The sequence below is a fragment of the Oncorhynchus kisutch genome, linkage group LG25 (genome assembly GCF_002021735.2).
Source record: "Oncorhynchus kisutch isolate 150728-3 linkage group LG25, Okis_V2, whole genome shotgun sequence".
In the NCBI taxonomy this organism is placed as follows: domain Eukaryota; kingdom Metazoa; phylum Chordata; class Actinopteri; order Salmoniformes; family Salmonidae; genus Oncorhynchus; species Oncorhynchus kisutch.
This window is the reverse complement of record NC_034198.2, coordinates 9,441,510-9,468,965: the sequence shown is the minus strand read 5'-3', so window position 1 is coordinate 9,468,965 and position 27,456 is coordinate 9,441,510. Positions and strand designations below refer to the sequence as shown.

General features: G+C 42.4%; 1 protein-coding gene across 7 annotated transcripts in view; it reads right to left on the bottom strand.

The window, feature by feature from the left end:
• LOC109881689 (ATP-citrate synthase) overlaps positions 1 to 27,456 on the bottom strand; it is a 128,948-nt gene that overhangs the window by 61,611 nt on the left and 39,881 nt on the right. For 5 of the 7 annotated variants that reach the window (XM_031804974.1, XM_020473800.2, XM_020473802.2 and 2 more), the window contains 8 exons: positions 23,949 to 24,103; positions 22,246 to 22,339; positions 21,602 to 21,661; positions 11,376 to 11,517; positions 1,528 to 1,696; positions 962 to 1,066; positions 597 to 793; positions 157 to 238 (listed from right to left, as the gene is read on the bottom strand). In XM_031804974.1, the coding sequence (XP_031660834.1) occupies positions 157 to 238; positions 597 to 793; positions 962 to 1,066; positions 1,528 to 1,696; positions 11,376 to 11,517; positions 21,602 to 21,661; positions 22,246 to 22,339; positions 23,949 to 24,103 (1,004 nt within the window). The remainder of the gene's footprint in view (positions 1 to 156; positions 239 to 596; positions 794 to 961; positions 1,067 to 1,527; positions 1,697 to 11,375; positions 11,518 to 21,601; positions 21,662 to 22,245; positions 22,340 to 23,948; positions 24,104 to 27,456) is intronic. The other 2 variants (XM_020473803.2, XM_031804973.1) reach the window with 1 other exon arrangement.

The following is a 27,456-nucleotide window of genomic DNA, read 5'->3' as shown; positions in this document are numbered from 1 at the left end:
TTTTGCATTTCTATCCCCCCAAATATTATGGGTGATATTTTAGTCACTCAAAAAGCTATTTTACGTGAAAATGACTGTTCTGGACCTGTAAGACATTATACAGATATTAGAAGCAATGCTGGTAAAACAAGTTGGTAGTGCCAATAAAAGGTTCACCTCTCCAAGCATCACGATCATCTTCACTCCTGGAGTGTCCTGGTAGCGGAGCACATGGTCCATGAACGTTGAACCTGGATACCTACAGGTCAATGCAAATGGTGCTTTAGTAGAGGAACTTGTTTTAAAGAAAAAGTAGAAGTTATTAGATTATCATCGAGGACATAATAACCACCTTACAATTAAAGTCAAAACTTGGGCTTCTATTGACAAAGCGTCTCAGAGTAGGAGTGCTGATCTAGGATCAGGTCCCACCTAAATCATTATCATTTTAAAGGCAAAACTTATCCTAGATCAGTACTCCTGCCTCAGATGCTTTGAGAATACATGCCCTGAATGATAGCTCCAGTGAAATAAAGTGGATCCATTCATCCCTATTGGATTAGATTCTCTAGTTTGCCATTTGCCCTCTGACCTCTCCTCTCCCTAATCTTTCTCACCGGTCACCTCCGATGGCCACGCCCTCGTAGACGCCATCTGTAGCGTGGGAGACGATGTTGTTGAGCTCGTTGGACATGCCTCCTGAGCGGGACACGTAGGCCACGCTGCCTGGCCGGTACAGATTGGAGGCCAAGATGTTGTCCAGCATTCCGCCCGTGTTCCCGATCTTGAAGCAGCCGGGTTTGATGCCTCCCACCTGGTTAGGACACAGAGGAGTGATGGAGGTTAGGCACGGGTTGTTATGCTCTCTGCAGGGACCAGCGATATGTCAGAGAGACACAATGACAAACACACGTTAATGCTCAAACAGTAAAATGCAGCCATATTCTGTTTCAATATTGCATGTTATTAGTGAAGTGCTTACCGTGGCTGGGCCGATGATTGTGATGCCGTTCTCATCTGCCCTCTTGATCAGCTTCCTTGTCTGGGCTTCAGGGATGCCCTCAGCTATGATGGCGATGGTGTGGATCTGGAGTAACAAAAGTAAATTCATTATTAAGAGCATTCAAACAAGTAAGGTCAACATGTCCTTGAATGATAAGGGACATAACTGCTTGGTCTAAGACATTGGCCATAACAGCTTTCTATTTTGCTAATAGTATTTACGCACATTTTACGTCAAATTAGTGTTAACATTAACCTTACTCATCACCAGCAAATCGATGTTAACAGTCAGTACCAATAAACTAGAAAACCTCAGCTATTATGGTTGAAGGTTGACAGTTACTTCCTGTGTCAAGAGTAGGTGATATAACTCTGCAAGGCTACATTAGCTTCGACAAGAGCCATCGATACACATGTATGTCCTTGAATGTGGATTTTGACTATATTTGTCATTATAAGGCTACCCCCCAGCCTATCTCCGCCAAAGGAAGCCATAACTTGAGAAAAAGCTTTAAAAAAACAAAACTAAAACTAAATAAGTCGTACCTGTGAGTACTGCATGGTTTCCATGGTGCTGTCAAAGGCGGAGCGGAGCGAGGCAAAGCTTATAAGCACGTCCACTTCGGGGTGCTTTTTCATGGCGTCGGCCATGTTCTTATAAACAGGAATCAGGATCTCCTTGTGGCCCCAGTAGAACTTCTGCTTGTGGTCCCCGCTGAGAACAGTCACACATAGCTACATCAATAAACACACCAATTATTACCAGTCTGATCAAACATTATTATTCAAATCACGTCAACTGGATTAACAATTAGTATTCTAAGGATACATTCTCTCAGTTCATTAGAGTCCATTTTGGATTTGGGAAACAAAGATGGATTACCAAGTACATTAGTAATTAGTCTGGTTGATGCACGAGATGTGACTAGAATACACGTGGGAACTCCAAGAAAAGCATTCCAGCTGAAGCTGTTTGAGAGAACGCCAAGCTGTCATAAAGGCAAAGGGTGGCTACTTGGATGAATCTCAAATATATTTTGATTTGTTTAACACTTTTTTGGTTACTACATGACTCAATGTGTGTTATTCCATAGTTTTGATGTCTTCACTATTATTCTACAATGTAGAAAATATAAATTATAAAGAAAAACCCTGCAATGAGTAGGTGTCCAAACTTTTGACTGGTACTGTATGTATTAACATATTATGATAAAATATTGTAGTAAAGCCACGAGACGTGAATGGCCAACATTTCACTCCAACATAGGATTAGATTCTCTCTTACTTTCAGCATAAAAATAGCGGCCATAGTTCGGAATAGCAGACGAATCACATAACCAATATCTCCGCTCTGATTGGAAGATTCCTAAAAATTGCACACTAGGTGGTGCTGCAGATCAAGATTCCCCAGATAATAAAGGCCATGACAATTTTTTTGGAGGCGATATCTCAGCCGGTCGAAATCTGGCATAATTTGTATGGACATATACAAAGAAATGTCAATTGAAAATAAAGTCAAACGAATTCAAGTGCAGCTAGATTGCAGACTATTCCTTTTATCTTTGACCATCATTATCTCGCTCACACAGCAACTCCACTCCCACTTGTCTCCAATTCCACATACCAACCCCCAGCTTCCCTCAGCCCATCCCATCCATCTCTGCTGGCCACCCACTTCAGGATTCTACGCAACACATATCTTTCAACTATGCTGTGATGTTTAACTTACAATTTCTTATCTAAACTAATAGAAGCCACAGATTGCGAGTTGAAGATAAATACTTTTACTAAGAGTATGAACAATTGACTGACCAGGTCTCTCCAGATGTCTTAACAGTACTATTTCTATGGTGAATTTGAGATCAATGCAATGAGATTCAGCCATTCCTGAACCTGAGACCAGAAACAGGCTACCTGAGGGCAATACCAAAATAAATGGTCTATCGATTCTGTATCCTCACAACAAAATCTGCAGAGCTTTGATGACTTCATGCCCCAAATATTCAACATTTTGTTGGTGGCAAGAAATCTTATATAATAATTTTAGCTGAAAAGCATGAAATCTTGCGTTTTATATATCAACTCATCTCTTCCCAACTATTTTGCAATCCGTATGGCACAGTTGTCAACATCCTGGTCCTCAAATGAAACTGGTATACTTTCCTATTTATGTGATTTTTATTCCTCCGCCAGTTTTGACCCTTTATGTTGGGCAGACAGACCAGTTCACTACCACCTCCCACTGCCACCCGCCTCCTCCATTTTTGGGGCAATGCTGTAATCAAATTGGTTGTACTCTTGGATTGAGCAGACCTTTCCGTACAACTCCTTGAAGTACATAACTACATACCATTCCAATTTACATTATCATTTAAGAACAGAGTAACTCCTATATAGGCCATGATAATACTCAGTGTTCACTTACAGTAAGAGCAATAACCTAAATGTATTTAATCTACAGTTCCCCCTAGTGGTCTGTTTTTTTATGTCCATATGTACCCTTTTCAAACATCTTTCCCATAAATACAGGTATTTTATCAAATCAGCACATTTGAGTTCAGCCATAATATTTGTTTTATCTTTTCAGGGTGACAAAATTGAAGCTTGTTTGATAGAGGTTTTTTCAAAGTATCATTTTCAATTAATCGAAAATGAGACATGGCAATCTGCACAAAGGCAATTTTTAAACAATGGATGAGCTTTTCTTAGTAATCTACTTGAGAACCATTTAGGGTTCAAATACAACTTTTGAATGAGTGAAGCTTCTAGAGAGGTTTAGTGATTTTATATTTAATAATAATCTCAACCCACCCAATTCATAATATAGATAGGCACGTTTTATTTTGTCTGTTTTAGCGTCCCAGATATATGATTTGAAAAACGAATCAGGAGTAGGCAGCGCCATATGTAAGCGAGTAAACCGATATATTTGGGTTAATCAGGGCAATTTTTCCATAAATAGACAGGTATTTACCTCTCCATGGTAGCAGGATCTTGTCTATTTTTACAAGTTTCCTATTGAAATTCATTGTGGAGAGCTTATTTATATCTTTTGCGATATGAATACCGAGTATGTCTACTTCACCATCAGCCCATTTTATAGATTACCTTGCAGTTTATGTAAAAGTTGTATTTTTTAAGGATCCAATACATATGTTTATTTTGGATGAGAGATTTACTCCAGACACCTGATAAGGCACTCATCCCCGTCAGTCGCAGGAGAAAGAGACAGATAGAGGACGACGGTCAGGGTGCCTTGTAAGGATCCGTCGGTGTGTGGGTAATTTGCCTTTACCATCCGTCCTATTAGCCAACGTACAATCATTAGACAATAAAATAGACAAACTACAAGCACATATATCCTACCAACAAGACATTAAAAACTGTTTCACAGAGTCGTGGCTGAACGACGACATGAATAACATACAGCTGGCGGGTTATACATTGTATTTGCAGGATACCTGGACAAAAAGGAACACCTATGTGAGAATTCATTGACAACAACATAGTGCCCTCAAAGCTCATCACTAAGGACCGTGGGACAAAACACCTCCCTCTGCAACTGGATCCTGGACGTCTTGACGGGCCGACCCCCAGGTGGTACAGGTAGGTACCACATCCGCCACTGATCCTCAACATGGGAGCCCCTCAGGGGTGCGTGCTCAGTACCCTCCTGTACTGAGCAGGCATGACTCCCAACATCATTAAGTTTGCTGATGTCAACAGTGGGACAAGCATTTCGCTACACCCACAATAACATTTGCTGAACACGTGTATGTGACCAATTAATGTTGATTTGATAGGCCTGATCACCGACAACGATGAGACAGCCTTTACAGGGAGGTCAGAGACCTGGCCGTGTAGTGCCAGGACAACAACCTCTCTCTCAACATGATCAAGACAAAGGAGATGATTGTGGACTACAGGAAAAGGAGATCGAGCACGTCCCAATTCTCATCGGCGGGGCTGTAGTGGAGCAGGTTGAAAGCATTAAGTTCCTTGATGTCTCTCTGCTACCACACAGCAAGTGGTACCAGAGCACCAATTCTAGGTCCATACGGCTTCTCAACAGCTTCTACCCCCAAGCCATAAGACTCCTGAACAGCTAATCAAATGGCTACATAGACTCTTGGCATTGAAAGATGAAAGGGAGCAAACCGGTTAAAGAAGGATTGTTAAGCCTTGAGAAATGGATTGTGTATATGTTCCAATGAGAGGGTGAATGGGCAAGACAATATAAGTGCCTTTAACAGGGTATGGTAGTAGGTGCCAGGCGCACTGCTTTATGTCAAGAACTACAACACTGCTGGGTTGTTTACGCTCAACAGTTTCCTGTGTGTTTCAAGAATGGTCCAGCACCCAAAGGAAATCCAGCCGGCTTGTCACAACTGTGGGACGCGTTGGAGTCAACATGGGCCAGCGTCCCAGTGGAAAACTTGACACCTTGTAGAGTCCATGCCCTGACAAATTTAGGCTTTTCTGAGGGCAAAAGGGGTGGGTGCAACTCAATATTAGGAAGGTGTCCTTAATGTTTTGTACACTGTGTATACTGTGTGTACCGTAATTGCTGGACTATTAAGCGCACCCGAATATAAACCGCACCCACTGAATTATAAAAAAAGATGTATTTTGTACATAAATAAGTCGCACATGTCTAAGCCGCAGGTGCCTACCGGTAGATTGAAACAAATTAACTTGGTCACTATCTTCCTCCTCCTGTGCACTGAAACCACTGAAGTCATCTCCTTCGGTGTCGGAGTTGAATAGCCTCAGAATTGCTTCATCTGATGTTGGATCGTTTTCATTGTCGCTCTCGTCACTTTCATCCGGAGGCTAATACCCCGCTGAGCTCATGCTGCCCCTTCAACACGCAGCAGTCCAGCCTTTCGAAACCCGTTGATGATAGTGGATTTTTTGCCAATGCTCCACGCTGTCAGGACCCACTGGCAGACTTGACCATAAGATGCTCTTCGCCTGGGGCCCGTTTTAGTGAAGGATTTCTCCCCACTTGTCATCAAAGCCTCCCACTGAACAAGGAGCGCCACCTTTAAATGCACGATTTACACTGATGTCGAGTGGCTGCAAATACTTTCGGCCATCTGCTTTTCTTCCCTCTGAAAGCTTTTGTTGTCTTTATGCACTGAGTCAGTTCCTCACGCTGCTGTTTCCAACGTCTTATCATCGACTCATTAAGGCCAAGCTCCCGTGCAGCAGCTCTATTTCCTTTTCCAACAGCCAGATCGATCGCCTTCAACTTGAAAGCTGCATCATATGCATTTCTCCGTGTCTTTGCCATGATGAGGGTGACAAAATTACTACCGTAATCAGAATGATGGGAAGTTTGAGCGCGCTCGATTTACATCACATTATGTGACGGTGCTCAGTTTTTTGGCGGCATGAATCTTGTGAAAGCGGGAAAAATCCATAAATTAGCCTCATTGTATAAACCGCGAGGTTCAAAGCGTGGGAATAAAGTAGCGGCTTATAGTCCGGAAATTACGGTATACATTTTTAATTACAGGTGCATACTAGATGATGCACCCTGCATTAAGCAAGCTCAGCCCTAATTGTTATGTTGTGTCTTTAAGGGAAGCTGTACATTTAAACAGCTTGAAAAATTCCAGAAAAATGTGTCATGGATTTAGAAGCTTCTGATAGGCTAATTGACATCATTTGAGCTAATTGGAGGTGTACCTGTGGATGTATTTCAAGGCCTACCTTCAAACTCAGTGCCTCTTTGCTTGACATCATGGGAAAATCAAAAGAAATCAGCCAAGACCTCAGAAAAAAATGGTAGACCTCCACAAGTCTGGTTCATCCCTGGGAGCAATATCCAAACGGCTGAAGGTACCACGTTCATCTGTACAAACAATAGTAAGCAAGTATAAACACCATGGGACCACAGCCTACAAAGCGCTCAGGAAGGAGACGCATTCAGTCTCCTAGAGATGAACGTACTTTTGTGCGAAAAGTGCAAATCACTGCAGAACAGCAGCAAAGGACCTTGTGAAGATGCTGGAGGAAACAGGTACAAAAGTATCTATATCCACAGTAAAACGAGTCCTATATCGACATAACCTGAAAGGCCGCTCAGCAAGGAAGCCACTGCTCCAAAACCGCCATAAAAAAGCCAGACTACGGTTTGCTTTGCATATGGGGACAAAGACCGTACTTTTTTGGAGAAATGTCCTCTGGTCTGATGAAACAAAAATAGAACTGTCTGACAATAATGACCATCGTTATGTCTGGAAGAAAAAGGGGGATGCTTGCAAGCCGAAGAACACCATCCCAACAGTGAAGTACGGGGATGGCAGCATCATGTTGTGTGGGTGCTTTGCTGCAGGAGGGACTGGTGCATCTCACAAAATAGATGTCATCATCAGAAAGGAAAAGTATGTGGATAAATTGAAGCAACATTTCAAGACATCAAATTAAAGCTTGGAGGTAAATGAGTCTTCCAAACGGACAAGGACTCCAAGAATGCTTCCAAAGTTGTGGCAAAATGGCTTAAGGACAACAAAGTCAAGGTATTGGAGTGGCCATCACAAAGCTCTCACCTCAATCCTATAGAAAATGTGTGGGCAGAACTGAAAAAGCGTGTACAAGCAAGGAGGCCTACAAACCTGACTCCGTTACACCAGCTTTGTCAGGAGGAATGGGACAAAATTCACCCAATTTATTGTGGGAAGCATGTGGAAGGTTACACGAAACATTTGACCCAAGTTAAACAATTTAAAGGCAATGCTACCAAATACTAATTGAGTGTATGCAAACGTCTGACCCACTGGGAATGTGATGAAATAAATAAAAGCTGAAATAATTCAATCACTACTATTATTTTCACATTCTTAAAATAAAGTTGGGATCCTAACTGATTTAAGACAGGGGATATTTACTAGGATTAAATGTCAGGAATTGTGAAAATGAATGAAATGTTAAATGAATTTGGACTAGGTGTACATAAACTTTGACTAACTGTACATGCCCTCTGTTTTCTTTATCTTTACATTAGTATATGTTGCATCAGATAGACTTGATAAAAGATGATTCATCTCTTTTTTGGTTTTATTGGCCATACTTGCTGTAGTCTGACCTTTTTGGGCCACACTATCATCTATTAATCTTTAGGGTACTTCATGTTCATGGATTGCCAGAATTAGGGGGCAGGGAAAAACTCACCAGAAGTGAACATGGGTAATACAGTAGTAGCTAGCTAGAATGCATAGATGATTCACATTATTGACCTAAGTAAACAAAGGACACCCAAAATGGAAAATGAATAACTTCCATGGGTTAAAGAAATGTTCAGCCCATAATTCTCTCTTACTCTCTCTTTATATATATATATATATATATATATATATTTAATTCATTCAGATCTAGGATGTGTTATTTTAGTGTTCCCTTTATTTTTTTGAGCAGTGTGTGTATATATAATTCATTTGCATAAGAATATTTAATTCATTCAGATCTAGGATGTGTTATTTTAGTGTTCCCTTTATTTTTTTGAGCAGTGTGTGTATATATATATACACATATACACACACTGCTCAAAAAAATAAAGGGAACACTAAAATAACACATCCTAGATCTGAATGAATTAAATATTCTTATTAAATACTTTTTTATTTACATAGTTGAATGTGCTGACACAAAATCACACAAACATCAATGGAAATCAAATTTATGGAGGTCTGGATTTGGAGTCACACTCAAAATTAAAGTGGAAAACCACACTACAGGCTGATCCAACATTGATGTAATGTCCTTAAAACAAGTCAAAATGAGGCTCAGTAGTGTGTGTGGCCTCCACGTGCCTGTATGACCTCCCTACAACGCCTGGGCATGCTCCTGATGAGGTGGCAGATGGTCTCCTGAGGGATCTCCTCCCAGACCTGGACTAAAGCATCTGCCAACTCCTGGACAGTCTGTGGTGCAACGTGGCGTTGGTGGATGGAGCGAGACATGTCCCAGATGTCAGGTCTGGGGAACGGGTGGGCCAGTCCATAGCATCAATGCCTTCCTCTTGCAGGAACTGCTGACACACTCCAGCCACATGAGGTCTAGCATCGTCTTGCATTAGGAGGAACCCAGGGCCAACCGCACCAGCATATGGCCTCACAAGGGGTCTGAGGATCTCATCTCGGTACCTAACGGCAGTCAGGCTACCTCTGGCGAGCACATGGAGGGCTGTGCGGCCCCCCAAAGAAATGCCACCCCACACCATGACTGACCCACCGCCAAACCGGTCATGCTGGAGGTCATTTTGCAGGGCTCTGGCAGCGCTCCTCCTGCTCCTCTTTGCACAAAGGCGGAGGTAGCGGTCCTGCTGCTGGGTTGTTGCCCTCCTACGGCCTCCTCCACGTCTCCCGATGTACTGGCCTGTCTCCTGGTGTACTGGCCTGTCTCCTGGTAGCGCCTCCATGCTCTGGACACTATGCTGACAGACACAGCAAACCTTCTTGCCATAGCTCGCATTGATGTGCCATCCTGGAAGAGTCGCACTACCTGAGCCACTTCTGTGGGTTGTAGACTCCGTCTCATGCTACCACTAGAGTGAAAGCAACGCCAGCATTCAAAAGTGACCAAAACATCAGCCAGGAAGCATAGGAACTGAGAAGTGGTCTGTGGTCATCACCTGCAGAACCACTCCTTTATTGGGGGTATCTTGCTAATTGCCTATAATTTCCACCTGTTGTCTATTCCATTTGCACAACAGCATGTGAAATGTATTGTCAATCAGTGTTGCTTCCTAAGTGGACAGTTTGATTTCACAGAAGAGTGATTGACTTGGAGTTACATTGTGTTGTTTAAGTGTTCCCTTTATTTTTTTGAGCAGTGTATGTGTGTGTGTGTGTGTGTGTATACAGTGGGGAGAACAAGTATTTGATAACCTGCAAAATCGGCAGTGTTTCCTGCTTACAAAGCAAGTAGAGGTCTGTAGTTTATCATAGGTACACTTCAACTGTGAGAGACGGAATCTAAAACAAATCCAGAAAATCACATTGTGTGATTTTTAAGTAATTCATTTGCATTTTATTGCATGACATAAGTATTTGATCACCTACCAACCAGTAAGAATTCCAACTCACAGACCTGTTAGTTTTTCTTTAAGAAGCCCCCCCTGTTCTCCACTCATTACCTGTATTAACTGCACCTGTTTGAACTCGTTACCTGTATAAAAGACACCTGTCCACACATTCAATCAAACAGACTCCAACCTCTCCACAATGGCCAAGACCAGAGAGCTGTGTAAGGACATCAGGGATAAAATTGTAGACCTGCACAAGGCTGGGATGGGCTACAGGACAATAGGCAAGCAGCTTGGTGAGAAGGCAACAACTGTTGGCGCAATTATTAGAAAATAGAAGAAGTTCAAGATGGTCAATCGCCCTCGGTCTGGGGCTCCATGCAAGATCTCACCTCGTGGGGCATCAATGATCATGAGGAAGGTGAGGGATCAGCCCAGAACTACACGGCAGGACATGGTCAATGACCTGAAGAGAGCTGGGACCACAGTCTCAAAGAAAACCATTAGTAACACACTACGCCGTCATGGATTAAAATACTGCAGCGCACCCAAGGTCCCCCTGCTCAAGCCAGCGCATGTCCAGGTCCGTCTGAAGTTTGCCAATGACCATCTAGATGATCCAGAGGAGGAATGGGGAGATGCAATAAAATGCAAATTAATGATTAATTAATCACACAATGTGATTTTCTGGATTTTTGTTTTAGATTCCGTCTCTCTTCTCTCAGTTGAAGTGTACCTATGATAAAAATTACAGACCTCTACATGCTTTGTAAGTAGGAAAACCTGCAAAATCAAATACCTGTTCTCCCCACTGTACACAATTATACTTAATTTTAACATGCTAATTTTATATAACCCCTGAAAATGTCATGTTAATACAGCATTCCTATCTTGAGATATTTTAGTTTCGGTTTGTAAATCAGTCCACACGTGTCATTTTGGTGCCATTTTTGGAAAAAGCTTAGCCATTGTTCCAAAAATGTCACCAAAATGACAGGGGTGGACTCCGATGTGTGCATTCTCAGGCCACTTTGACCCAGAATTTGGACACAAAAATGTATATACACATCTCAGCAATGGTGAGACCTACAGACATGAGACCAAAGTGCACTGTGCTTCTGATAATGTGTTGTATCATTTGGTAAGCTCAGTTTGGCTCTAAAATAAAAATTTATTCCACCTCTACATTTCTAACTTTTTTGTGAATAAATTCTGTGCCTTTCAATAGGGTACTCTGTATTTTTATGGCCATCTACAACAATCAATTATTTTAAAGTCCTTGAGTGGTAGTGAACAAGTGCACACTTTGAGGAAAGATTTGTGGGAAAATGGAAATTGGGCTAAAGAGTCTTGAGGAACCTACGTGAAGGGATAGACGATGGCCGCCACAGAGGGCTCGTCCCGCGAGCACACATAGTCAAAGTCGAGCATGCCTTGCACCGCCCGCGTCTGCATGCCCCACATGATGGCTTTGGTGTTTCTGCTAAACAGCATGGTGGCTTTGACTGCAGGGAGATGAGAAAAGGAGGGAGTGGATAAGAGTGGAGGAAGAGAAGAGACAGCACACACAGGAGGGGTTATTGTAGAGTACAGCAAGGCACTAAGAACAGAGACAAGCAACGGGGATGGGGAGCACATGCAGAGAGACATGATAGGCTGTTAATTCTGTGAGGATATTGAGGAGAGGAGTCACAAATGTTACACGGGAAATGTATCAGAGGGAGGGTTCCCTGTTTTTTCTGAAAGCAGACACCAGGGGAGGCAAATGGACAAGGGGGATGAAGGAACTATTCATTTTAAACAAGAGGGGGTCTGAATCTGACATTGTATTTCTTCTCAAACATTTGTTAATGGAAACCGGAGGCAAGCTCAGAAATGTTATGAGAACTGAAACCAATGCAAGTGTGAGAAGAACAGAATGGTGAATGTTTTGTATTTGATACATATATAAGTTTGATACATATATCATTGTGTGCATTCCTCGATAAAAAAACAAAAAAAACTATGAATCCTTGATTGGGGGAAATTGTTGAAAATAATCTTTCCCATTGCCCGCGGCTTTGATGAAAAAAGACACACGTAGAACTATTTATCTGAAGGTATTGAATGAAGTCAAGAGTCTGACTAGTTATATTTGTCAGTAGGATATACATTTCCCATTCTTGGAGCTAAGGGCTCTCTTTCCTAAGGGGCTCAGACAAATGTTTTGGTTTTTCATTGTACTGAAAAGTGTTACTGAAACACCACCTGAAAATGGAAGAATTAGTAATGAATTATTCCAAAGCAACAACTCTTAATGTGCCTCACCAAGGAAATAAACATTTAAAACAATTCTTGAACCCAACCCAAGTGAACACAGAAAAGGGCAAAGGGCAGAGCAGTTTGGTAGTTCAGGTTCCAGTGGCATGCATTGAAACACATGGCTTCCCTGTGGCTTTTTTTTATAGCAAAACTATGAATTAACTGACCTATTTATAAATAATTGTCAACATTTAACCATCACAATAACGTTTGGGACATTCACTGTATTACAAGGAACAATAGCAATGGTCTATTTCGCTACAGCAGCTGGCATATTCTGTCCGTTCACAATTCACTTGTGGGAACATGGCTGCTCTCAACACCCGACAACAGAAAGCGACTATCCGAGAGATTGTTTTTAAGACATAAGAGAAGTCGAGGGCAGAGGTTGAGTCTTTTGCACGGCTCACTTTTAAAGTGGATACTTACCCAACTAAAGTGGAGTTTAAAGACAGCGGCCAATGTGCATGACCTGGAAACAGCATGAACTAGAAAAGGAAATCAATCTACAAAAAATGTATCAATTGAAATGCTTTCCCGTAAATTAAACTTAATTTACTGAAAGTACCATGCATTGAGTAAGACTCAACCATTACTTCCATGGAAAATCGACCCAGCACTGGACAACAAGCTACGCAGTAATGATCAATTAGCTGATTTAGCATCTATTAAATCTAAAACTGTAATTACTAAATCAGAACCCAAATTGATCTAGTTACTCCCGCTTCTATAAAGAACTGTACATCTCAGATTGTAAACCCACACCAAGCCAGACTAAGTCCTTTCTAAAAGAAGAAACCTCAAATTCTTACAGTCGTTCACAAAGGTTACTTTAGGAAAGATGTGAACACAGCACTAATTGCACTTTTATAAAAACAAAGTTAAGGATGTCAGTGTTCTCACTATCACCCCCATCCTTGTTAAACACAGATCTTAAATTGTTTTCCAAAATGTTGTCATCCAGTCTCGAGACTTACCCAAATTGGGCCACATGGACCAAAGCCGGTTTGTTACAAAGTGTTTATCCTGGGCCTCCAGAGTGGCGCAGTGGTCTAAGGCACAATTGGTCCAAAATCATCCGGGTTAGGGGAGCGTTTAGCCGGCCGGAATGTCCTTGTCCCATTGCGCTCTAGCGACTCCTATGGCAGGCCAGGCTCATGCACATTGACACTGTTTGAATGATGTATGAGTATAACAGAACTCATATGGCAGGCAAAAACCTGAGAAAAATCCAACCAGGAAGTGGGGAATCTGAAGTTTGAAAACTACAAAGTCATTGCCTATCGAATAAACAGTGTCTATGGGGTCATATTGCACTTCCCAAGGCTTCCACTAGATGTCAACAGTTTTTAGAAAGTTGTTTCAGGCTTCTACTATGAAAAGGGGAGCGAATAAGAGCTGTTTGAATCAGGGGTCTGGCAGAATATGCCTTGAGCTAAGACTCCCGTGCGGCCGTGAGCGCGAGCTCCGTTCCTTTTAATTTCTAAAGACAAAGGAATTGTCCGGTTGAAACATTATTGAAGATTAATGATAAAACATCCTAAAGATTGATTATATACATCGCTTGACATGTTTCTACAAACTAATGGAACTTTATTGACTTTTCATCTGGACTTTGGGAATTTGATTGGTGAACTAAATGTGCTAACAAAAAGGACAAAAATGACATAAGATGAACATTTGTGGAACTGGGATTCCTGGGAGTGCATTCTGATGAAGATCAAAGGTAAGTGAATATATATAACGCTATTTCTGACTTTTACAGATTCCACAACATGGCGGGTATCTGTTATGGCTTGTTTTTGTGGCTGAGCACTGTACTCAGTTTATTGCATGGTGTGCTTTTACCTTAAAGCTTTTTTTAAAATCTGACACAGCGGTTGCATTAAGGAGAAGTAGATCTTTAATTCTACGCATAACACTTGTATCTTACATCAAAGTTTATGATGAGTATTTCTGTAAATTGATGTGCCTCAAACATTCTGCGAATTTGCAGAGCAACAACATTACTAACATAACGCGCCAATGTAAACAGATTTTTGGATATAAATATGAACTTTATCGAACAAAACATACATGTATTGTGTAACATGAAGTCCAATGAGTGCCATCTGATGAAGACCAAAGGTTAGTGATTAATTTTCTCAATGTCTGCTTTTTGTGACTCCCCTCTTTGGCTGGAAAATGGCTGTATGTTTTGTGACTAGGCGCTGACCTAAAATAATTGTATGGTGTGCTTTCGCTGTAAAGTTAAATATAAAAAAAATATATATATTTGAATTTCACTCTGCCATTTCAGTGGAGCGGAACCCTAGCCATAAAAGGTTAATTAAGATGTCTTTGGTATATAATTGGTCTAGCATATACTCCAAAATTAAACAAATTAGAGTAAAATTTCTATCCAAGAGATTGGGAGAGCCCCAAGCGATTGTTGTTGGTTCATTGATTGTAAAGGCCGGCTTAAAGTTAGCCTACAATTATAGTGAATTTGTATTTGAATAAACCTACTAATAGTGCATTTTTCATAATGAATTGGATGACATTACCTTTAACTATACAGAATCTCCCCACCATGCGTTACCATCTCCTATATTCCGTACTCAAGCTCGCAAAGGGGCTGTCAACAATTCCCGAACAGATTTCACTTGGTTTCCCAAATTAAGCACTGGGTAGCTGTAGGAACAGGGATGGAGAGTCCATGGCATACAGCGATTGGGCAGAATATCAACATGCTCCGCTATAAATCCAAAGTAGAAAAATATCCTTTCTATTTTATTCAGCCAAGTAAAATTATATTCTTCTTGTAGATTTAACTTTTTTATATTCCAAAGGAGCACATTTCAGGGGCTTCTATGCAGCTTGTACGTGTGGAGGCCTGGAGATATTGAACATGTTTATGTTAATTAATGGTCAATTACCATGAGACCGGTCGTCTTTTGCATGACAATAGCCGGTTGACAAAATGTCATGACCGCCACAACCCTACGCCTGGCACCTACTACCATACCCTGTTCAAAGGCACTTTAATATTTTGTCTTGCCCATTCACACTGAATGGCACATATACAATCCATGTCTCAAGGCATAAAAATATATTATTTAACCTGTCTCCTCCCGTTCATGCACACTGATTGAAGTGGATTAAACAAGTGACATCAATAAGGGATCACACCTTTCGCCTGAATCCACCTCTATGTAATGGAAAGAGCAGGTGTTCTTAATTCATTTTGACAAATATTCAGTGAATGGCAAGGTAACCGATTCAAGATAAAATGAACTGATTTACAAAGAGGGGAAAGACACAGGACTATCCATACCAAACTTTAAAATTGCATATCCAGGCACTAGCATTTCACCATATCCTTAATTTGTTTAGGCACGACTCTTCTGCCCCCTGGCTGAGTACAGCGAGAAATATGGTGTCACCTATCTCCCTGGAAAAAGGTATTCACTGATATATCCATTCAACAATTTAAACTACACTTTGGTCAGATTCTCACACAATTTCTATGTGGCGCAAAATTGAAAAACAACGTGGCATTCCCATTTCCCAATAATGCCTTGCAACCCTTAATATCTTGGGACAGTAATGGTTTTGTTAAAATTCTAAGATAAAGATATATACACAGCAAAAGGAAACTCATTTTTCTATACTTACAACATAGATCCTATGGTGTCACTTGGGAAACTGAACTACTGAACCATTCAATGATCGGATTTAAGAATAAATTATCTGTGCTCACGAAAGGAATGCTCTCTATAATACACTGCTCAAAAAAAATAAAAGGGAACACTAAAATAACATCCTAGATATGAATGAATTAAATATTCTTATTAAATACTTTTTTCTTTACATAGTTGAATGTGCTGACAACAAAATCACACAAAAATGATCAATGGAAATCAAATTTATCAACCCATGGAGGTCTGGATTTGGAGTCACACTCAAAATTCAAGTGGAAAACTACACTACAGGCTGATCCAACGTTGATGTAATGTCCTTAAAACAAGTCTAAATGAGGCTCAGTAGTGTGTGTGGCCTCCACGTGCCTGTATGACCTCCCTACAACGCCTGGGCATGCTCCTGATGAGGTGGCAGATGGTCTCCTGAGGGATCTCCTCCCAGACCTGGACTAAAGCATCCGCCAACTCCTGGACAGTCTGTGGTGCAGTCTGTTGGTGGATGGAGCGAGACATGATGTCCCAGATGTGCTCAATTGGATTCAGGTCTGGGGAACGGGCGGGCCAGTCCATAGCATCAATGCCTTCCTCTTGCGCCAGCCACTGAGGTCTAGCATTGTCTTGCATTAGGAGGAACCCAGGGCCAATCGCACCAGCATATGGTCTCACACCGGGTCTGAGGATCTCATCTCGGTACCTAATGGCAGCAAGGCTACCTCTGGCGAGCACATGGAGGGCTGTGCACCATGACTGACCCACCTCCAAACTGGTCATGCTGGAGGTTGCTGCAAGCAGCAGAACGTTCTCCACGGCATCTCCAGACTGTCACATGTGCTCAGTGTGAACCTGCTTTCATCTGTGAAGAGCACAGGGCGCCAGTGGCGAATTTGCCAATCTTGGTGTTCTCTGGCAAATGCCAAACGTCCTGCACGGTGTTGGGCTGTAAGCACAACCCCCACCTGTGGACATCGGGCCATCATACCATCCTCATGGAGTCTGTTTCTGACCGTTTGAGCAGACACATGCACATTTGTGGCCTGCTGGAGGTCATTTTGCAGGGCTCTGGCAGTGCTCCTCCTTGCACAAAGGCGGAGGTAGCGGTCCTGCTGCTGGGTTGTTGCCCTCCTACGGCCTCCTCCACGTCTACTGATGTACTGGCCTGTCTCCTGGTAGCGCCTCCATGCTCTGGACACTACGCTGACAGACACAGCAAACCTTCTTGCCACAGCTCGCATTGATGTGCCATCCTGGATGAGCTGCACTACCTGAGCCACTTGTGTGGGTTGTAGACTCAGTCTCATGCTACCACTAGAGTGAAAGCATCGCCAGCATTCAAAAGTGACCAAAACATCAGCCAGGAAGCATAGGAACTGAGAAGTGGTCTGTGGTCACCACCTGCAGAACCACTCCTTTATTGGAGTGGTTCAGAACCACTCCTTTCACAGAAGTGTGATTAACTGGGAATTACATTGTGTTGTTTAAGTGTTCCCTTTATTTTTTTGAGCAGTGTATATAAACAACTTTTGGAACGCTCATATTCTAAGCTAGCCATAAAAAAAGCATGGTCTACAGATCTAATTAAATCAGAACAACCTTTAACTGGAACAGAATGACCTGACCAGGGAAAAAATGACCTGGTTTGCAGTTCTTTGTATGCATTTCTTTGTTTTTGTACCTGTAATCCCCCCTCTGGAAAAAAACTACATTAAAAGCACATGTTTGCCACCGTCTTACCAGGGCTTTGTTTTAAAAGCACATGTTTGCCACCGTCTTACCAGGGCTTTGTTTTAAAAGCACATGTTTGCCACCGTCTTACCAGGGCTTTGTTTCATTCCAGATCTTAGTTTCCTTCCATCTACGCTTGCCATCTGCTCTGTCATGACTAGAAGGTGGAATCAATACATCAGAACCTAGATGACTGGATGAGCTATTAAATAATAGGCTCCGCCTATCCAGATCTATCAGACACAAAAGGGGAGGGAGTGCCAGCGGCTGGGGTAACAGCCTAAGCAACATATGCCCCCCGGCAACAGTGTTTTGAGCCCAATCGCAGCCACCCTTCTGCCCCTACGATCTGTCCCCCTTTACATTTCCCACTGTACTGTCAGAAATAATACAACCCCCCCCCCAAAAGTACAATTTTGTTACGTTACAGCCTTATTCTGAAATCGATTTTTCAGAAACAGCAGTGGGGTCAAACTACAGACCGCTGTTCCTACATTTGAACATAAAAATGGTTTTATCAAACAAAACTATGCTACATTTTCTCTCTGGGACCCTCAGGACGACAAATCAGAGCAAGATCGCTGAATGTAATAACGTGATTTACATTCTGGAAGGTAAATGTATCAAACCATTTGATACCAGTGATATGTTGTGCACTCAAACAATAACATGGTACTTTTACACTAATAGCTATTGTAAATTGGACACTGCAGTTAGATTAACAATTTAAGCTTTCTGTCCATATAAAGATAAATGTCTGTTCCGTAAAGTTAGCTGTTGTATACGTCATTCTAGTCACATTAGCAACAATCGTCCCCACAGAGATAAAAAAATAAAAAATAAAAAACAGTTTTACTAAGTATTCCAGACCCTTGCTATGAGACTCGAAATTGAGCTCAGGTGCATCCTGTTTCCATTGATCATCCTTGAGATGTTTCTACAACGTGGAGTCCACCTGCGGTAAATTCAATTGATTGGACATGATTTGGAAAGACACAGACCTGTCTATATAAGATTCCACAGTTGACAGTGCATGTCAGCGCAAAAACCAAGCCATGAGGTTCAAGGAATTGTCTGTAGAGTTGAGAGACAGGATTGTGTCGAAGCACAGATCTGGGGAAGGGTATCACAAAATGGCTGCAGCATTGAAGGTCCAAGAACACAGTGGCCTCCATCATTCTTAAATGGAAGACGTTTGGAAACACCAGGACCCTTTTTAGAGCTGGCCACCTGGCCAAACTGAGAAATCAGGGGAGAAGGGCCTTGGTCAGGGAGGTGACCAAGAACCCAATGGTCACTCTGACAGAGTGATGGTTGTCCTTCTGGATGGTTCTCCCATCTCCGCAGCACTACACCAAATCAGGCCTATATGGTAGAGCAGCAAGACGGAAGCCATTTCTCATTTAAAAAAGCACATGAAGGCACACAGAATGACACAGTAGTCCAAGGCACTGCATAGCAGTATTGAGGAGTCACTACAGCCTGGGGTTCAATTAATAAAGGTAAAAGCACATTACAGCCAACTAGGAGTTTGCAAAAAGGCACCTAAAGGACTCTGACCATGACAAACTAAATTCCCTGGTCTGATGAAACCAAGACAGAACTCCTTGGCCAAAATGCCAAGCTGGAGGAAACCTGGCCCCATCCCTACGGTGAAGAACGATGTGTGGGAATTCTGTGGGAGTGTTATCAACGGCAGGGACTGGAAGACGAGTCAGGATCGAGGGAAAGATGAACGGAACAAAGTACATAGAGATCCTTGACGAAAACCTGCTCCAGAGCGCTCAAGACCTCAGACCGGGGCAAAGGTTCACCTTCCAACAGGACAACGACTCTAAGCACACAGCCAAGACAAGGGAGTGGCCTTGGGATAAGTCACCGAATGACCTTGAGTGGCTCAGCCAGAGCCCGGACTTGAACCCGATCTAACATCTCTGGAGAGACCTGAAAAAATCTGTGCAGCGAAGCTCCCCATTGACAGAGCTTGAGACAATCTGCAGAGAAGAATGGGAGAAACTCCCCAAATACAGATGAGCCAAACATACAGCGTCATACCCACTAGAGGCTGTAATCACTGCCAAAGATGCTTCAAAAAACTGAGTAAAGGGTCTCAACACTTGATATTTCCGTTTTTTTATACATTTACAAAATTTCTAAAAACCTGTTTTTGCATTGTCATTATGGAGTACTGTGTGTAGATTGATGAGGGAAAACAACTATAATCAATTTTAGAATAACAAAATATGAAAAAAAGGGGTCTGAATACTTTCCGAATGCACAGTGCGCGCATGTTTGTTTTATAATCACACAAAAAAATGAACGGTCCTCTCACTGTTAACTGCGTTTATTTTCAGCAAACTTAACGTGTAAATATTTGTAGGAACATAAAAATGTACAAACTGAACTAATTCCACAGACATGTGACTAACATAAATTGAATAATGTGTCACTGAACAAAGGGGGGGTAAAAATCAGAAGTTAGTCAGTATCTGATGTGGCCACCAGCTGCATTAAGTACTGCAGTGCATCTCCTTATGAACTGCACCAGATTTGCCAGTTATTGCTGTGAGAGGTTAACCCACTCTTCCACCAAGGCACATGCAAGTTCCCAGATATTTCTGGGGGGGGGGAATGGCCCTAGCCCTCACCCTTTGATCCAACAGGTCCCAGACGTGCTCAATGGGATTGAGAGCACGTTCACGCTGATAAGTAGGGATCCTGGGCATCTTTATTTTGGTGTTTTTCAGAGTCAGTAGAAAGGCCTCTTTAGTGCCCTAAGTTTTCATAACTGTGACCTTAGTTGCCTACCGTCTGTAAGCTCTTAATGACCGTTCCACAGGTGCATGTTCACTAATTGTTTATGTTCATTGAGGTTCATTGAGAAAGCATGGAAAACAGTGTTTAAACCCTTTACAATGAAGAGCTGTGAAGTTTAGATTTACGAATGATCATTGAAAGACAGGGTCCTGAAAAAGGGACGTTTCTACATATATACATAAATAAACAAAAAAAGGGGAGCGAGGACAGTGAGCAACTTTCTGTAATTAACAGCCGCAGACCCATTTGACAAGGTTTGCCTCTGATTCTACACCCTCCTCCCAAAGTGTACACTTACACCCGTGCATGGATTTAACAATGGTGGAAATGTACTCCAGCCAATGCTTACATCAATAATATGCTTTAAAATCCATGCCGGGAAGCATGCAAGTCAACATTTCTGGAAAAGAGTAGGAGAATTGGGACAGTTCGTCACCATGAGAAACACCTAACTGGATGGAGGCTGAACAAAGGCATTTCCCACACACACTACTTAAGAGAAACAGGGATGGACGTAGGGGAAAGAAGGAGGAAGAGAGGAGAGCCTGGAGGAGGGACTGAGGGTCTATCACTCATCCCTACCTCCTCTCCAGCCTGACGAAGCCTGTGCTTCTGTGACCAACTGGGCAACACAAAGCAGTGACGACAAAATAAGCGACAATGAAATAAGGTACCAAACAGTTTGAATAAAAGCCTTACTATGTAACCTCATCAATCAACTAATGCATTGGGTGTGTTGTATGGTTGCATGTATGGCTGCATGCCTTGGCCTTCACACTTCATTGCATGGATACCCAATAAGAGGGACCGATATAGGAGCTCAATTAACTAAACATCTATAAAAAGAAAAGTAAACAAACAATACGAAACCCAAGGAACTTACCCATGTAGACCATTCCCTAGGCCTAGTCCGTGGGAGTTCTAGAATGCCAATTCAGAACATAGGCGTGAAAGCAACACACACACACCTCTAAATTGGGAAAGTGTGGGGCAAGACAGGGACAAACCCAAGGAGTGGGGGAGCAGGATGGGTGAGCTCGTCGTGTAGGGTAACACCTGCACTTACCGTAGCAGTCTCCTGTGAATTCCTCCTTCACAGGCCACAGCCACGGATAATGAGAAGCGGCTTAAAAGATTTGAGCATGAAAAGACAGGCTGATTACACATCGAAATGAGGGGCAAAAGGAAAAAAACAAAACACTTAAAATGTCAAACTGTGCTGGGTGGTTGGTGTAGATGGGGAGAAAAGGGAAAGAGGGATGGCAGAGGTGAAGAAGCAGACAGAAGACAGAGGGTTGTGTGTGTGAGAACAGGGTCATTCATATTCATTAGTGCACAATGCACACTGTAGCAAAACATTTTGCAATGTCAATTGTTTACTCCCAGATGCACTACTACATGATTTAAATGGTTTCCGTTGCAAAACATCTTGCTACATTTAGCTACAATGTGCCTTAATGAATATGAGCTGTAGGGAGTCTAAACTGTCCCCAAGTTGTCCCTTTTCTTACTGAACCTCTGAGGATCTACACATGACATATGTTTGTTTTGTTGTAAACTAGCGCTTTAAGGATAGGTTTCCCCTGAAACAGATTAAGCCTAGTCCTGCACTTAAAAAAGCATCCTCAATGGAGACTGGGTTTAATCTGTTCCAGGGAAACCAGTGAAAATTGGTAAGGAGGGCAGGGTGGCGTGGTTAGCACTCGTTACCTGCTGGTATGCCCGCTTTGGGCTTCTTAGCTAACGTGGCATCGTTAGCTGCTCTGGGCTCAGAGAAGGAGGCTGTCCTGGTAGATGCTGGGGTCTAAAAGAAGAGAGACAGTGATGAGAGGTAGATGTGGGCATCCTGAAAACAAATTCAGTTTATTTATATAGCCCTACTTACATCAGCTGATATCTCAAAGTGCTGTACAGAAACCCAGCCTAAAACCCCAAACAGCAAGCAATGCAGGTGTAGAAGCACGGTGGCTAGGAAATACTCCCTAGAAAGGCCAAAACCTAGGAAGAAACCTAGAGCGGAACCAGGCCATGAGGGGTGGCCAGTCCTCTTCTGGCTGTGCCGGGTGGAGATTATAACAGAACATGGCCAAGATGTTCAACTGTTCATAAATGACCAGCATGGTCAAATAATAATAATCACAGTTGTTGTCGAGGGTGCAACAAGTCAGCACCTCAGGAGTAAATGTCAGTTGGCTTTTCATAACCGATCATTGAGAGTATCTCTACCGCTCCTGCTGTCTCTAGAGAGTTGAAAACAGCAGGTCTGGGACAGGTAGCACGTCCGGTGAACAGGTCAGGGTTCCATAGCAGCAGGCAGAACAATTGAAACTGGAGCAGCAGCACAGTCAGGTGGACCGGAGACAGCAAGGAGTCATCATGCCAGGTAGTCCTGAGGCATGGTCCTAGGGCTCAGGTCCTCTGAGATATAAAATCATTCTAAATAAAATCACAGTGTCACCAGAAAAGCACCCCGACACCACCTACTCCATGCTTCACGGTGGGGACAACATATGCGGAGATCATCCGTTCACCTACTCTGCGTCTCCAAGACACGGAGGTTGGAACCAAAAATCTCAAATTTGGACCAAAGGACAGATTCACCGGTCTAATGTCCATTGCTCGTGTTTCTTGGCCCAAGCAAGTCTCCTTCTTATTGGTGTCCTTTAGTAGTGGTTTCTTTGCAGCAATTTGACCATGAAGGCCTGATCCTCTGAACAGTTGATGTTGAGATGCGTCTGTTACTTGAACGCCAATGAACTTATCCTCTGCAGCTGAGGTAACTCTGGGTCTTCCTTACCTGTGGCAGTCCTCATGAGAGCCAGTTAGCTTGATGGTTTTTGCAACTTCACTTGAAGAAACTTTCATAGTTTCTTAAAATGTTCCAGATTGACTGACTATGTCTTAAAGTACTGACTATGTCTTAAAGTAATGGACCATACCACCCCTATCTTGTCACAACAACTGATTAGCTCAAACACAAATGAGGAAATAAATTCCACAAATGAACTTTTTGCAAGGCAAACGTGTTAATTTAAATGGATTGCAGGTGACTACCCCATGAAAGCTGGTTGTGTTAATGCCAAGAGTAAGCAAAGCAGTCTTCAAGGCAAAGGGTGGCTACTTTGAAGAATGTATTTAATTAACACTTCTTTGGTTACTACATGATTCCATGTGTTATTTCATAGTGTTGATGTCTTCACTATTATTCCACAAAGTAGAACAGTGTAAAAATAAACAAAAACCCTTGATTGGCTGGCTGACTGGCTGGAATACATACGTGCGTGCATGCATGCATGCATGCATACATACACTCCACTGCTTGACCCAAAAAATACATATTGGTAGAGCGAAAAGCTATCGACTGAAAAATCGACCTGTCGACCAAATTGGGGTCAGCTGAACACAAAACGTACAGCGGAGTTGGTGCTGGAGTTGAGCAGGAAGTTGGCTGTGTGGGCGGCTACTGGAGGCTGGTTGGGGATTGGCTGGTGGCCCAGCGCCATGCCGACAATGGCCGTCATGTGGGTCTCTGTGCCGAAAACATAGATGGGGATACCGGTGGTCTTACCTATGGGGAAAAAAATGGACATGGTTAACAAATATATTGATTATTCTGAACAACTGTACAATAAAAAAGGAAACCTATTGATCAAATCTCCAGGTGTGAATTTCCCAAAAACAGAAATAGTTTTCATTGTCTACCAATGGACTCAATTATCTTTAGTGCCAAAGATGGTCTTTATGTTTTAGTACACCCAGCAAACCTAGAACATTAGGCAAGTTTCATATATTTTTATTTATTTTTACTATTTTCTACATTGTAGAATAATAGTGAAGACATCAACACTATAAAATAACACATATGTGGTAATCATGTAGTAACCAAAAAAAGTGTTAAAACAAATACATTCTTCAAAGTAGCCACCCTTTGCCTTGACAGCTTTGCACACTCTTGGCATTCTCTCAACCAGCTCCATGAGCTAGTCACCTGGAATGCATTTCAATTAACAGGTGTGCCTTTTTAAAACGTATTCTTTGAATTGCTTTCCTTCTTAACCTCTCTGGGGTAGGGGGCAGTATTTTGAAGTTTGGATGACAAACGTGCCCAAATTAAACTGCCTATTACCCAGGCCCAGAAGCTAGGATATGCATGGTAGTATTGGATAGAAAACACAAACGTTTCTAAAACAGTTAAAATAATGCCTGTGAGTATAACAGAACTGATATGGAAGGCAAAACGCCGAGGACCAACCATCCAAAAAAACAAACAATTCAGCCTACCACCGTTTCCAATGGTTGTCATGTTTATTATGAGGCGAAAATCTCCCAGATTCCAGTTCCTAGGGCTTCCACTAGATGTCAACACTCATCAGAAAGAGTTTCAGGCTTGTTTTTGGAAAAATTAGCTAGAATTAGTTTTTCTAAGTGGTTCCCATTTTGTCTGTAGTGATGTCATGCGCGGGGATGAGAGCGCGTTCTTTGTTGTTAATCTCCGGTAAAGACAATAACGATTCTCCACCTTAAATGTTATTGTTTTTTTACCTTTGTGGTAGCCGAGTTTGGATTATAAACGTTGTTTGACTTGGAGGAGTTTATTGGAAACGTTTGGGATGCATTTTGGAAGGAAACCAGCTAAACTGAGTTTTTGGGGATACAAAGAAGAACATTATCGAACAAAAGGACAATTTGTGATGTAGCAGGGACCTTTTGGAGTGCCAACAGAAGATCTTCAAAGGTAAGGCATTTATTATATGGCTATTTCTGACTTTCGTTGCGCACCTGCCTGGTTGAAATATGTTTTTTAATGCTTTTGTATGCGGGGCGTCTGTCCTCAGATAATCGCATGGTGTGCTTTCACCGTAAAGCCTTTTTGAAATCTGACACAGCGGCTGGATTAACAAGAAGTTAAGCTTTAATTTGATGCGACACTTGTATTTTCATGAACGTTAAATATTTATATTTCTGTCATTTGAATTTTGCACTCTGCAATTTCACTGGATGTTGGCCAGGTGGGACGGCCCGTAAGAAGTTAATGCGTTTGAGCCAATCATTTGAGTTGTGACAAGGTGGGGGGTATACAGAAGTTCGCCCTATTTGGTTTAATGGCAAGAACAGCTCAAAAAGGCAAAGAGAAATGACAGTCCATTACTTTAAGACACGAAGGTCAGTCAAAATGGAACATTTCAAGAACTTTGAACGTTTCTTCAATTGCAGTCGCAAAAACCATCGAGCGCCATGATGAAACTGGCTCTCATGAGGACCGGCACAGGAATGCTGAAGAGGATAAGTTAATCAGTTACCAGCCTCAGAAATTGCAGGCCAAATAAATGCTTCAGAGTTCAACAGGCTAATCTCAACATCAACTGTTCAGAGTAGCTACGTGAATCAGGCCTTCATGATCAAATTGCTGCAAAGAAACCACTACTAAAGGACACCAATAATAAGATACTTGCTTGGGCCAAGAAACACGAGGAATGGACATTAGACCGGTGGAAATCTGTCTTTTGTTCTGATGTCCAAATGTGAGAATTTTGGTTCCAACCGCCAGGTCTTTGGGAGACGCAGAGTAGGTGAACAGATGATCTCTGCATGTGTGGTTCCCACCATGAAGCATGGAGGTGGTGGTGCTTTTCTGGTGACACTGATTTATTTAGAATTCAAGGAACACTTAACCAGTATTGCTACCGCAGCAAGACGCCATGCCATCTGGTTTGCACTTTGTCCCATTATCAGTTTTTCAACAGGACAATGACGCAACACACCTCCAGGCTGTGTAAGGGCTATTTGACCAAGAAGGTTCGTGATGAAGTGCTGCATCAGATGACCTGGCCTCCACAATCCCCCGACCTCAACCCAATTAAATGGTTTGGGATGAGTTGGACCGCAGAGTGAAGGAAAAGCAGCCAACATTTGCTCAGCATATGTGGGAATCCCTTCAGGACTGTTGGAAAAGCATTCCAGGTAACTCTACTCTGAAAAGTACAGTGGGGCAAAAAAGGATTTAGTCAGCCACCAATTGTGCAAGTTCTGCCACTTAAAAAGATGAGGCTTGTAATTTTCATCATAGGTACACTTCAACTACAGACAAAATGAGGGGAAAAAATCCAGAAAATCACATTGTAGGATTTTTAATGAATTTATTTGCAAATTATGGTGGAAAATAAGTATTTGGTCACCTACAAACAAGGAAGATTTCTGGCTCTCACAGACCTGTAACTTCTTTAAGAGGCTCCTCCACTCGTTACCTGTATTAATGGCACCTGTTTGAACTTGTTATCTGTATAAAAGACACCTGTCCACAACCTCAAACAGTCACACTCCAAACTCCACTATGGCCAAGACCAAAGAGCTGTCAAAGGACACCAGAAACAAAATTGCAGACCTGCACCAGGCTGGGAAGACTGAATCTGCAATAGGTAAGCAGCTTGGTTTGAAGAAATCAACTGTGGGAGCAATTATTAGGAAATGGAAGACATACATGACCACTGATAATCTCCCTCGATCTGGGGCTCCACGCAAGATGACGTGAAATGATCACAAGAACGGTGGGCAAAAATCCCAGAACCACACGGGGGGACCTAGTGAATGACCTGCAGAGAGCTGGGACCAAAGTAACAAACGCCTACCATCACTAACACACTACGCCGCCAGGGACTCAAATCCCGCAGTGCCAGACGTGTCCCCCTGCTTAAGCCAGTACATGTCCAGGCCCGTCTGAAGTTTGCTAGAGAGCATTTGGATGATCCAGAAGAAGATTGGGAGAATTTCATCTGACCATATGACACCAAAAAATAACTTTTTGGTAAAAACTCAACTCGTTGTGTTTGAAGGACAAAGAATGCTGAGTTGCATCCAAAGAACACCATACCTACTGTGAAGCACGGGGGTGGAAGCATCATGCTTTTGGGCTGTTTTTCTGCA